This window comes from Copadichromis virginalis, linkage group LG5 (assembly GCF_057382275.1).
Source record: "Copadichromis virginalis isolate Kocher_CV1m ecotype Utaka linkage group LG5, C_Virginalis_male_GT1.1, whole genome shotgun sequence".
NCBI classification, from domain to species: Eukaryota; Metazoa; Chordata; class Actinopteri; order Cichliformes; family Cichlidae; genus Copadichromis; species Copadichromis virginalis.
The window spans coordinates 30,898,819-30,911,312 of record NC_140622.1 but is presented as its reverse complement, the minus strand read 5'-3'; the positions used below and the strand labels follow the sequence as shown (position 1 = coordinate 30,911,312).

Here is a 12,494-nt window from a genome sequence, read left to right as displayed (position 1 = left end):
ATTCTGTGGCAACAGAAGCATTATTACAGCAGTCCTGTCCATGTGTCTTAGCAGGGATAATATGTTGACAGACACATTCCTATGCAAGCTATTTAATTATCTCCAAATACCTGTTTAAATTTATGTGTTTTTGCAGAGAAGAGTGAGTAATTAAAAAAAGGTTGATTTTTAATTTTGCTCCTCTGCACTGATTTATCTGTAGAGATTAGTTTGAGGACAGAGTTTCAGTATGTCCTGAAAGACAATGCTAAAAAAAACCCTAAAGCAACACTTTTTAATGGGAGTGTGGCGTTAAACTTCTGGGATATTGATCTGGTTAGTTAAGTGGCACATGAGCTGTTCGGCAAACAGAACTAGCTTGATAAATTTCATTTCCATCAAATGATTTTGAATCCTGTCAACAAATGTTCATCACCTACAGCACGGATCCGTTTTACGGAAGGGTTTCCAGGAGAAAGCCTTTTCTCTCTAAAAGGAACATGGCAGCACAGCTTATGTTTGTAAAGCTGCGTGTGAACAACCAACCATTAGTCAGATCAGTCGACTGTGAGCTGCTCCATACACCAAAGTATCCTAGAGTCAAATGTAAGGCCATCTGTCCATCAGCTGAATCTTGGCTGAAACTGGGTCATGCAGAAAGACAATGGTCCCAAGCACAGCAGCAAATCTACAACAGAATGACTGACATAACAAAGACTCAAAGTGCTGCAGTGATCCAGTCAAAGTCCTGACCTCCTGATGCTGTGACCTGATGCCATGTTTAATCCTAACAAAACTAGAAATTAAAACCCTTGTTTTGTGGCATTCCTGTTAAAAGACTCATGCTGTGTTTGTGTGCAGAACAACGGTGAATGTAGCAGGAACGCTCGCTGTGAGTACATGGGCATGGGGCAGAGGAACTGCACCTGCCACAGAGGCTATATAGGTGATGGCATTAATTGCCGGGGAAGCACCAACTCTGTAAGTCACATGACCTTCAACTTCCTGCTTTCCTTTGAGCGCCCGCTCCTCCCCACTCCTCTCCCCCTAACATCGCACTGTTTTCTGCTTTACAGGAAGTGTCCAGTCAGAAAGAGAACGCCTTCTTTCGTCAAATGATGATGGTGAGCCTCTGCCAGACACTGAAAATAAAACTTCACCATTTATAAAGTGAAGTTTGACTTTCAAAGAGTGCACACGATTAAATTCAGGCAATTAAGATAGAAAAAGTCCAGATATAATTAGATGCCTTTTATTTTACCTCGAAGAAAGAATTTGCATATATTTTATTGATTTTACAGACTGCCTCCTCTATTAATGAAGTAATGAGTGTCTAAGCTGATTACCTTTGTGGTCAGAAACAAAAACTGTTATGCCTGTGATCTAGAAATTAATCACAAAGCGCCAAGGTGAAGGATGTCTCAGTTTCTAAAAGGAGGCCAGAGAGGAGAGGGGGCTGCAGGAGGAGCTGTAATCCAGACTGCACAGGTGTTTTTACCTTCAGCCTGTGATACAGTTCAGATGTCACATCAAATTGACATCCAAGGCAAGGATGTCTCATTTCGATAAACACCTGATGCCTTGACTCCTCTCTCCTCGTGACTCTTCCTCACTTCCTCCACTTGCATGTGTGGTGGGAGGGCTAAGATGCGAGGAGAGGAATCGAGGAGGAGGAATTTAGGAAATGAGAAAATGGACATTGGGTCAAAAATAGAAATGAAAATAAAACCAGGCACCAAAACTCAGTATCACTGTGAGACCTTAACTTATTATTCATCCTTGATTTTATACACATATTTTATAAATATACAAATATAAATTTGTTGCACTGACACTGTGTGGGAAAATAGCTGGAAAAAAAATTAAAGTAAAAAAACAAACAAACTCCTGGACTTGCTTTGGGATGAATACTTTTGAGCCATCTGATTCTCATCCATCGACACTGTTTTTGTGCTTCTTAGATGTCAGGCATTTCAGGTCTTTATGGTGATGGACCATACACTGTCTTCGTCCCGGTAGAGGAAAACAACAACATCTCCATTGTGAGTGCAGCAGCTGCTGCTTTTTCGTGTGACATTAACGTCTCCAGTCTCACCTTAAATGTGTGCCACCCTACCCTAGCTGTATCACTTTAGCATGTGGCATTTATTGTTTTTGCTTTACAGGACTGACTTGTGTGTCTGTGTATATGTGTGTCTAGGTTAATGTTTGGAAGCAGAACGGTCATATTGAGGATCTGGTTCGTTCCCACATCATTTCCTGTGAGATTCTGACCTCGAATGACTTCAAAACCACTGAGCGTGCTGTCTCAGTATCAGGACACACATTGCACTTCAGCCTGATAGGGGTAATGCACATACACAGATTATTAACTCCTCAGTAGAACAGAAATGTAGCTTCACAGATATGGATTTAAATGTGTAAAACAAACATTAAGAACTATTTAATTTTTCTCAAGTCACACTTGACTTTTTCTCACTCCAACCACTTTATGCCTTATTAATCCCTGGAGCACAGCAGCTGTACTCAGCTTTATAAAGGAGCAGTCACAGCATCATTTGAAAATGTAAAATTATTGAGCAAAATCCATCCATCCGTTTTCTGCCACTTACAGTGGCTTGCAAAAGTTTTTGGCCCCTTTGAACTTTTCCACATTTTGTCACATCACAGCCACAAACATTAATCAATTTTATTGGAATTCCACGTGAAAGACCAACACAAAGTGGTGTACACGTGAGAAGTGGAATGAAAATCATACATGATTCCAAACATTTTTTACAAATAACTGAAAAGTGGGGTGTGCGTAATTATTCAGCCCCCTGAGTCAATACTTTGTAGAACCACCTTTTGCTGCAATTACAGCTGCCAGTCTTTTCGGGTCTGTCTCTACCAGCTTTACACATCTAGAGACTGAAATCTTTGCAAAACAGCTCCAGCTCAGTCAGATTAGATGGACAGCGTTTGTGAACAGCAGTTTTCAGATCTTGCCACAGATTCTCGATTGGATTTAGATCTGGACTTTGACTGGGCCATTCTAACACATGGATATGTTTTGTTTTAAACCATTCCATTGTTGCCCTGGCTTCATGTTTAGGGTCGTTGTCCTGCTGGAAGGTGACCCTCCGCCCCAGTCTCAAGTCTTTTGCAGACTCCAAGAGGTTTTCTTCCAAGGTTGCCCTGTATTTGGCTCCATCCATCTTCCCATCAACTCTGACCAGCTTCCCTGTCCCTGCTGAAGAGAAGCACCCCCAGAGCATGATGCTGCCACCACCATATTTGACAGTGGGGATGGTGTGTTCAGAGTGATGTGCAGTGTTAGTTTTCCGCCACACACAGCGTTTTGCATTTTGGCCAAAAAGTTCCACTTTGGTCTCATCTGACCAGAGCAGCTTCCTCCACATGTTTGCTGTGTCCCCCACATGGCTTGTGGCAAACTGCAAACTTCTTATGGTTTTCTGTTAACAATGGCTTTCTTCTTGCCACTCTTCCATAAAGGCCAACTTTGTGCAGTGCACGACTAATAGTTGTCCTATGGACAGATTCCCCCACCTGAGCTGTAGATCTCTGCAGCTCGTCCAGAGTCACCATGCGCCTCTTGGCTGCATTTCTGATCAGCGCTCTCCTTGTTCGGCCTGTGAGACACCAACCAGCGTCTGCACAGTCAGAACATTCTTGTCATAGTTTTTAAATCATGCCAGAGATGATGTGAATATGTCTGAGTGAGGATGAATGAAATGCAGCTGTCACTGAAAATGAACTAAATCTCATCTGTGAATCCAGGCAGCAGAAAGTCTGACACCAGTTTTTTGCTGTAATATTTACAAACTTTTAAAAAGTAATAAATAAATAAATATTAGAGAGAAAGCTTTCTAAATGTTAATCCATGATATGTCTCGATATGCCAGACCCTGATTACCGGGAATGCTTTGATATATATTTTTTCTTTACCTGCATTTTTACCAGGTTTTGCCAGGTGAATTAATACATTTATTAAAAGATTTAACATTTGTTAGAAATCCAGCGTTATCATCTATTAAAGAAAATTGGCTGAATATTGTGTCTATTGCTAAATAAAATGTACTCAAGTGAAATTACTCTTTCATCCACTCATATTTTTGTAAACATAAATGAAATAGCCCACACTGGCACACATTCATATTTCCTGGTCCACTGGATGAAATTGAAGGCTCTGCTCCTTGTTTACTGGTTGAGCGCCACTTATGATGGCTTTTTTCATGACCCATGCACGAGCTTCACTCAGGGCAAGTTGATTAAAACTGCTATGGGAACAAAAACTCAGATTTTCCTACCACAGAGATCAGTGTTAGTTTGTTTGTAAACCTGGGATTGTTTAAATAGTCAGTTTTTCTTAGAAAGATTCCTCACTGAGTGAAAAGACCTGGAATTATTAGTGTAGTGCCCCTAATAATAGTGTCTGGTCAGATTAAAAGAATACTAAGGAGAGTTGCTTCAGTGCTTCCTTTATTACCTCCTTCATCTTATTGATGTTTTCCATAAAAGTCCAAGAAACGTGATTAGGGAAAAACAAGGGATGGAATTTTTTGACTGGGGCCCTGGTTTCTGGAATAGGCCCGCTGATCCTGGGTTACACCATTCACGGTTAGCATCCTTAAAAAACCCTTAATTTTAAATGTTAAAGTTATAAAATATTGAGGTGAATCTAAAGCTCCCAAGAAATCAGTCCATTTGATTTTACTTTAATGAGTTACCCTTCATTTTTAATGATTTTTCTTGAATTTAACTAGGAAGTACCTTTGGGAAGTCATCAGGAAATAAACAGTCTCTCTCCCCCTGCAGGATTCGATCTTCATCAACAACAGGTCGAGGATCGTGAAGAGCGATTACACCACATTTAATGGAATCATTCACCACATCGACTTGATGCTGACACCTTACGCTCTGGAGGAGAAACCGCCGATTAATCCCAAAATGGTGCGTTGGGTTTGGTTACAGTTATTTAATGAATAATCTTTACTGGAAGCAGATAGTGATATCTCTCTTTCTCTCTTTGTGTTAGATGAACTTAACCACAGCAGCTTCAGTTTATGGCTACAGCAGCTTCTACCAACTCATAGAGGTAAGGGAAACAAAACCCTGCATCTACTGATTTGAGAGGGACTACTTCAATTTCTGCAACCCTCTTTCATTAACTCCCATCTGCTTGTCTACACATCCTCTTCAGAAAAATCCTGCTGGCCATTAGGTCGTAATTTGAGCCAAATCTGAGCATTTTATTAGTTCAGAACATTTCATGTGGTTAGCTCCTTCACTTCAGAAGTCATCAGGGATCAATGTTAAAAAAAATTGAGCCACCTCTGCGTACTTCAGTGGGCTGTAACTAAGAAAATATTAATAGTATGAAAGCATCATTAAGGTAAAGTTGGTTATTCGAGGCTAGTGTGACTCTGGGCAATTTTTCTCGGATTGACCTCATTATTATTAACAGCTCATTCCTCTGCACTCTGAGCCTCTCTCCAAAGCACTAACGAGAAAACACTGCAGCACTAAACACACTAGGATGTTTAGTGCTAGGACACAAGACTCCACACACAACTCTTATTTGGAAAGATGGGCGATGTAATATCCTTAACTGACAGTAAACATAGACTTACCACAGTTTTAAAATACTCTGTTTAAAGTCCTGTATTCAAGGTTTTACTTCAGTAGCACTACAGTAGCTTTGCCAGGCAGATGTAGTTTAAAAGCAGAAGGTTAATTGTCATGCATACACACTGAGAAGTGTGAAGCATGGTGGCATTATCCTGGGATTATTTCTCTGCTGGCCCTGGTTTGGTATATTCACCTGCAGTGACATATCAAAAGTTGTACTTTAATCTTCAAGTGGTTAAAGCTCATATTTTTGATTGTAAAAATATCTCGTACCACAATTTCGTGAAAAGTTGTGTGGGTATCCTTGATTATTGTGTTGGCTTTGGTTCAGGAGGTAGAGTCTACTAATTGAAAGGTTTGTGCTTTGATCCTTGGCTTTTCTTGTCTGAGGTGTCCTTGATCACAATACTGAACCCCAAGTTGCCCCGATGCTTTCAAAGTGCTTAAAATTGTTTAGGCTCAGCTGGAGCAGAAAGGCGAACCTGTATCTATTCCCGTAATGTAAACTGTAATGGAGTCATAAACTCTGTTGTTTTAGGCTTAAATAGCTTGGTTGCTTGAGGGTTAATTATCATTTAACAACAAAAATCCAAAATTAAATTGTAACAAATAGCTCACATGTGGAGGTAGGCTTGGTGCGTTTAGTTTCCAGACAGGGGACATGTGCACTGCTAAACACCCCCCCCCCCCCCAAACATTAAGGAAACACTCAATCAGCACAGTTTAAAACAAAGTAATTTAAAACTTCAGGGGATGTCAATCTGTCCAGTTAGGAAGGCTAAACCATTGTGAATCCATTTCATCTGCTTCTTACTTTGACGAAATGAAAATGACAACAGGTGCACAAACGCAAAACTGGAGGAAAAAATCAGTCAGGCGGGATAAGGAGAGAGCCTTGGTCTGTTCTTCCTCTACCCCCCCCCCCCCCCCCCATTTTTGCACATGTCGAGGAGCGTGTCAGGTTACATTTCACTGTGTGTTATACTTGTATAACTATGCATGTGACAAATAAGGAACCTTGAACCTTGAATTCTCTTTTTGGAGGTTGTGTTGTTGTTGCTGTGCACCTGTTGTCTGCTTCATTTGCACCAAAGCAGCTCCATGGATTCGCAGTGGTTTATGCCTGCTGACTGCACACTTTGATATCCCTGACGTTTAACTGACTTTGTGTTAAACTGTGATGATCGAGTGTTCCCTTCCTTTTTGAGCCATGTAAGGCCAGTGTCAGCAAGTCCGACCAGGTCCATTTGATTCCACGTGATGAACAGCCTCTCATTTTTTATGACAGTAAAATACATATTTGATCCTATACAACCCAGTCAGAACTCTGGCTGCCACAGATGGGCTGTGTAGTTGGTCACCAGGTTCACACACATCTCAGGAGGGATTTTTGCCCACTCTTCTTCACAGAAACTCCATCCGTTTGGTTGCTGGTTGGCAACTTGAAGCTTCAGCCCCCTTCACAGATTTGCCACTCTTTTGTTGCTTTGGCAGTATATTTTAGGTCATTGTCGTGCTGAAAGACTGGTCCATGGTCAATCTTAAGCTTAAGCTTGGTGTTCTTTGGTTGATACTCAGCATTTCTCTTTGTCCAGAGTTGATGGGTGGAGTTGATTCCAAAAAGCTCAATTTTGGTTTAATCTGACATCACTTTCTCTCAAGCCTTCTCTGAGTCATTTAGATGTTCAGGAACAAACTTCATACGGGTCTGTACGTGTGCCTTCTTGAGCATAGGAACTCTGCAGGTGCTGAAAGATTTCAATAAATGATGGCGTGGTGTGTTAGCAGTCATGTTTTTGGTGACTGTGGTACCAACTGCCTTCAGATAATTAAAAAGCTCCTTGTACCTGATGTCCTTTGACAGCTCCTTGGTCTTCTCCAGTGGTGGACAGGTTGGCTTGGAAGAAATTGATTCTGTGGACAGTCGTGCTTTCTACAATGAAATTTTATTTATAAAGCGCTAGATCAACAGTTTCTTCAAGGTACTTCATATTGTAAGATAAAGACCCTACGAGAAGAATACAGAGAAAACCCCAGCATCGAAAATATTATTAATAAATGATCAGACAAAAGAGGCTTTTCAGGGAATAAATGTTCAGTTTCTATGGCATATGTCAGAACAAGATCCGGAGTGTGATTAAAGTGGTGGGTGGGCTCATTTACATTTTAAGAGAAGCCGATTGAGTCTAATAATAGATTGAATGCTATGTTGATGCTGTCATTTTGAGCATCTACATGGATGTTTTATTCACCCACAATAATTATTTTATCTGAACTGACCGTTAAATCAGATAAAAACAATAGATAACTACAAATAAAACTGTATTTGAGTTTTCCAGTTAGGTTGTACAAGGCTAAGAATCAGGCTTTCAGATATATTAAAACTCTGTCTTGGTCTGGGTCATAAATATAACTCATTGAGATCAGGACTATTTCTAATTCTTTAATTGACTGATTGATTGTAATCTTTGCAGGCACACAGCCTGTGGTAGTAGGGGCTCAAATACCTATTTCACTCAGTGACATCCAAATCAATTTATAGCTCTTATGTAACATGTGGGGGGAGTTTTTCTGTTTTTTATTTATTTTAATTTTTTTGGTGTTTTAGCAACACGAATACAATAATTACAAGTATCCCACATATAATTATGTACCAGCATGTCACAGAAAAAAGCTCTTCAGCTGGGCCTATAAATCATTATTTTCACCATGGTACTAAAACCATTAACAACCCCAAATATATATTTATAAAACAGACTGGGAGAAGTCTGTACAGACCTTAGATTTACAGTAAATTAATCAAGATATAGTAAAACTCCTTCATGGACACACACACTGCTTCACCCTCTCCAGGTACGTGTTTCAATGTTAGCGGCCTTTCCTGCAGACACGGGGAGTTTCCACACCTAATCAGATGGAGAAGCCTCCTTCCACATCCCCCCAGAGTCCCATAAAATCTACAAACCTGCATAACATAATAATAACAAGGTGCTCCCGATCACAATAACTCACGGTTGTTACTGTAGTGCACTGACGGTTATCACCAAAAGTGGAACATCCATGTCAGTCGCTGCAAGTTATCTCAGTGGTGCTGGCAGCTTTTTTAAATCCATGTATCTTTTTATCTTTTTATACAACAACAAAAAAAAAAAACGCCAGCAGATTTATCTTAAAATTTTCTAATTGATGAATGTGTTTGAAATGCATTTTTGGTCATGGCCAATAACTGGGGTTAACATTACTACATGTGGGTCACTGCTTCGCTTTAGCCGTGATGGATTCTCGATACTTTGCATCATAGCAAGAAAATAGGCAACTTTGAAATTAGCAAATGGAAAAATCAGTTCTTTTTTAGGCTTTTGAAATGAAAATATGCTCCTGGTTTCATAATGTGGCCCTTGAACCCCGGAGGCTGCCATTTGTGACTTCTGCTTTATCTACTGCCAGTTTTGTGCCTCATACAGCTGTTTATGACACATGAATGTTGAATTTAGAAGACATAATGTTGGTTTTGGCTTCTCTTTACTCTTGAAGATGGGAGCTCAGATATATGTGAGACTTTCAGGAACAGGGCTTTACAATAAATGTGTCAGCCAGATGAGAGGCAGCCTTCTGAAACTGCGTATAGGCTGATGTTTTTACACAACGTTAAAATTAACAGCGGGAACTCAAACCACTTAACAATGTTTTGAGTTATCTGTGCTTTGGAACCTGGAAAAGGGATCCAGCAGGGAAAAAATACTCTCACTGTCACAAACAAGGATGCGGTGGACTCAAAAGCAGACTCAATTGCTCGAACTATGTATAATTTATTAGAAGGAACAAAAACGTGAACAGAACTGGGTTTAACAGAAACCATTCGCAGAAACTAAGGGAAATCCGTGGGCGAGGAAACAGGCGTAGAGCACAGGGAGAACTCGAACGGGAACTTTCTGTAAACACAGGAGAAGGGTGTTACTGAGTGACAAACGAGTAAGGGACAGCGGTATGGAGTGCCAGTGGATAGTCTTGGGCTTACTTGGAGACCCTGGTTATTAAGCGGGGGGAAAGGCTGCCATGGGAGCATTCCAGAGAGGATCGAGAGTGGGGAGAGTCCGGTCCAGATTCCAAAGAGGTGGAGAGTATGGACTGAAGGGCAGGCTGAGGAGAAGTTGTGTATGTGGTCCTTGGGTTCCGAGCAGACGGAAAAACAGGATGGAGACGGAACCAGCACTACTGGTGAGTGCGACGGGTGATGAATCTGAAGAATGCAGGAGACAGAAAACACATTAAACCATGATCCAGGTATACAGAGTCTGAGCACAGAGGAGGCCAAGTTTACCACAGATGGTAGCAGGACAAACTGGCGAGGAGTGGCAGGCAGTGCTGGCTTAAAAACCCTCTAGGTGGAGCCCCGGAGATTGAAAACAGGTGATGAGCTGGCCAACTCCACCCCAAAGGACGGATGACAGGAACCTGGACCATGCCCGACCAGACACTCCCACAGCATATGACACTCACATTCACTTTGGAAAAGTGACTGATGTTTCACACCAGAGACTGAAATCATTAACAGGATAGGATGCCCCTAAAAAATAAAATAACTGTCGTTAAAGAGAGCATTATACTTTACACCGTGTATGTAGACCTGAATGCACTGCATTAAGTTCTGTCAGCTAATGGTGAGATATGAGATGAGTTCAATTTAAAAAGTAAATAACAAAAGGTTAATAACAAAGTAATTTTTACCCTTCAGGTTTAAAAGACTGATGGGTCAGGGTACCACGCTGCCTGGCAAGTTTATGAATACGATAACTCAAAAACAAGGGGACGTAGGAGTTTGAAATCTAGGGGTAGCACTGGCAGTATTCCAGTTTATTTTTCTTTTTATAATAAATATTTCATGAATACCAAATCAAAAGTCTAGTTAAGTTATATCATATTAACATTAAAGTTTATTTTATTTATTTATTTATTAACCTTTATTTAACCAGGAAGATCCCATTGAGATTAAAAACCTCTTTTTCAAGGGAGACCTGGCCAAGATAGGCAGCAGCAGATGTCTCACAGTTACAGAAATTACTCAAACACAGGCAGCAACAACACACATGCAACAATAAGTGAAAGAATACAAATAAAATAAAAATAAAATTCAATAAAATTCAAATAAAATAAAAAGTCAGTTAAAATGACAATCAATCTAATTGAAACAGTTGCATGTTATGGACTTGGCCTCAAGGATTCGTAGTTTAGATTTAAAATCACTTAATGAAATGAATTCAGTCATTTTCCATTCCTTCTGCAGTTTGTTCCAGGCCGAGGGTGCTAAATGGACAAAAGCTCTTTTACCAAGTTCAGTTCGGGCAAATGGAACAGAAAGCAACAAGTAACCATGCGGACGAAGAGAATACCGACCAGCATGTTTCATTACAAGCAGGGAACATATATAAGAAGGCAGCAACCCAAGTATCGCCTTATATATAAAACTGTATAAATGAGAGTTCCTCCGACTTACCAAAGCAGGCCATCCTACCTGAGAGTATAACTCACAGTGGTGAGTCTGAAATTTACAGTTAGTGATGAACCTCAGAGAAGCATGATACACAGAATCAACCATTCGAAGACATTGAGCAGAAGCATTCATATATAGAATATCACCATAATCCAGCACAGGCAAGAATGTTGCAGCAACAAGCCGCTTCTTTGTATTAAAAGAGAAACACAACTTATTTTGAAAATAAAATCTCAGTTTTAACTTCAGGTTTTTCACAAGATTCTCTACATGTGGTTTGAAGGTAAGCGAGTCATCAATTAAGATTCCCAGATATTTATAGGTGTGAACCAACTCTATTTTATTACCTTCAAGAGTGGTTACTGATGGGATTGTTTGGGCTCGTCTCCTTGATTTAGAAAACAACATGAGCTTTGTTTTGTCTGCGTTGAGAACAAGTTTAAGCTGATGTAATGAGTGCTGGACAGCAGAAAAGGCTTTCTGCAAGGAGTTAAAGTTTAAAAAATGTGCAGCTATTAAAATTTACATTCTTCTAAATATATTTTTCAGTAAACATTTTAAACAACCACCTACAGTACCTTCAGGGACCACCAGGGGGCCACACTATGGGAAAAATTATATTTATCATGAAAGTACAAAATGGCTTCCTTCTGACCTTGACTGCTGTGTTTTTCACAGTAGGAATTGTATATGTCACAAAAGCTTGCATATAGTTAGTATATAGAAAGTATTTATGTTAACAAGACTGAAATAGGGAAATAGCCACATGCAGAAGTTCAGTTCAGAGACTGCATAGATACCAGTGCTTTTGTTCTTGCTGCAGCAAAGTAAAAAAAAAAGGGGAAGGCATTTTATGTTTATCCTGTGTTTAAGTGTCACAGTGTGAGCTGGTAACGCTCTGCAGTAGGCTCCTGCCCAGTTTAACCCCAGGCTATAAGGAGACAAAAACTAAACAGAATGACTTCACACTCAAAAACAGATCCTGTGCAGATTTTTTTTGTTGATAGTGGAGTATTTTATGACAAAGAGTCTTAAATATTTTTCCTACATCATACTGAATTGTATTCAAATGCTTAACACCTGGATTAACAATCTGATTCTGTAGTTTTTAGCTCATCTAGCCAAAGGACTGAGCTTATGGCATGAAAAGCCATCCATGTGTCCATTTATCCACCACAGTAACACTGTAATCTTTACCTCACAGTGTAAAGAGCCTCGAGGCAGCTGTTGTTATGACTGATGCTATATAAATAAGCCTGAACTGAACTCAACTGAACTGTAGACGACCTTCTGCGACGAGATTATTTGTCAGGATTTTGTGAAACTTCCACACAGAGATTACCTTATCTCATATGTACTTTTTGCACAATGCTCAGTCTTTTGCACAACCTAC

The 12,494-nt window shown here is 40.1% G+C and overlaps 1 protein-coding gene across 2 annotated transcripts in view; it reads left to right on the top strand.

Annotated features, from left to right (window-relative positions):
• The window catches only part of stab1 (stabilin 1), a 189,713-nt gene that overhangs the window by 83,382 nt on the left and 93,837 nt on the right, over positions 1 to 12,494 (top strand). For both annotated transcript variants that reach the window (XM_085457297.1, XM_085457298.1), the window contains 6 exons: positions 841 to 960; positions 1,056 to 1,103; positions 1,941 to 2,021; positions 2,180 to 2,326; positions 4,798 to 4,932; positions 5,018 to 5,077. In XM_085457297.1, the coding sequence (XP_085313423.1) occupies positions 841 to 960; positions 1,056 to 1,103; positions 1,941 to 2,021; positions 2,180 to 2,326; positions 4,798 to 4,932; positions 5,018 to 5,077 (591 nt within the window). The remainder of the gene's footprint in view (positions 1 to 840; positions 961 to 1,055; positions 1,104 to 1,940; positions 2,022 to 2,179; positions 2,327 to 4,797; positions 4,933 to 5,017; positions 5,078 to 12,494) is intronic.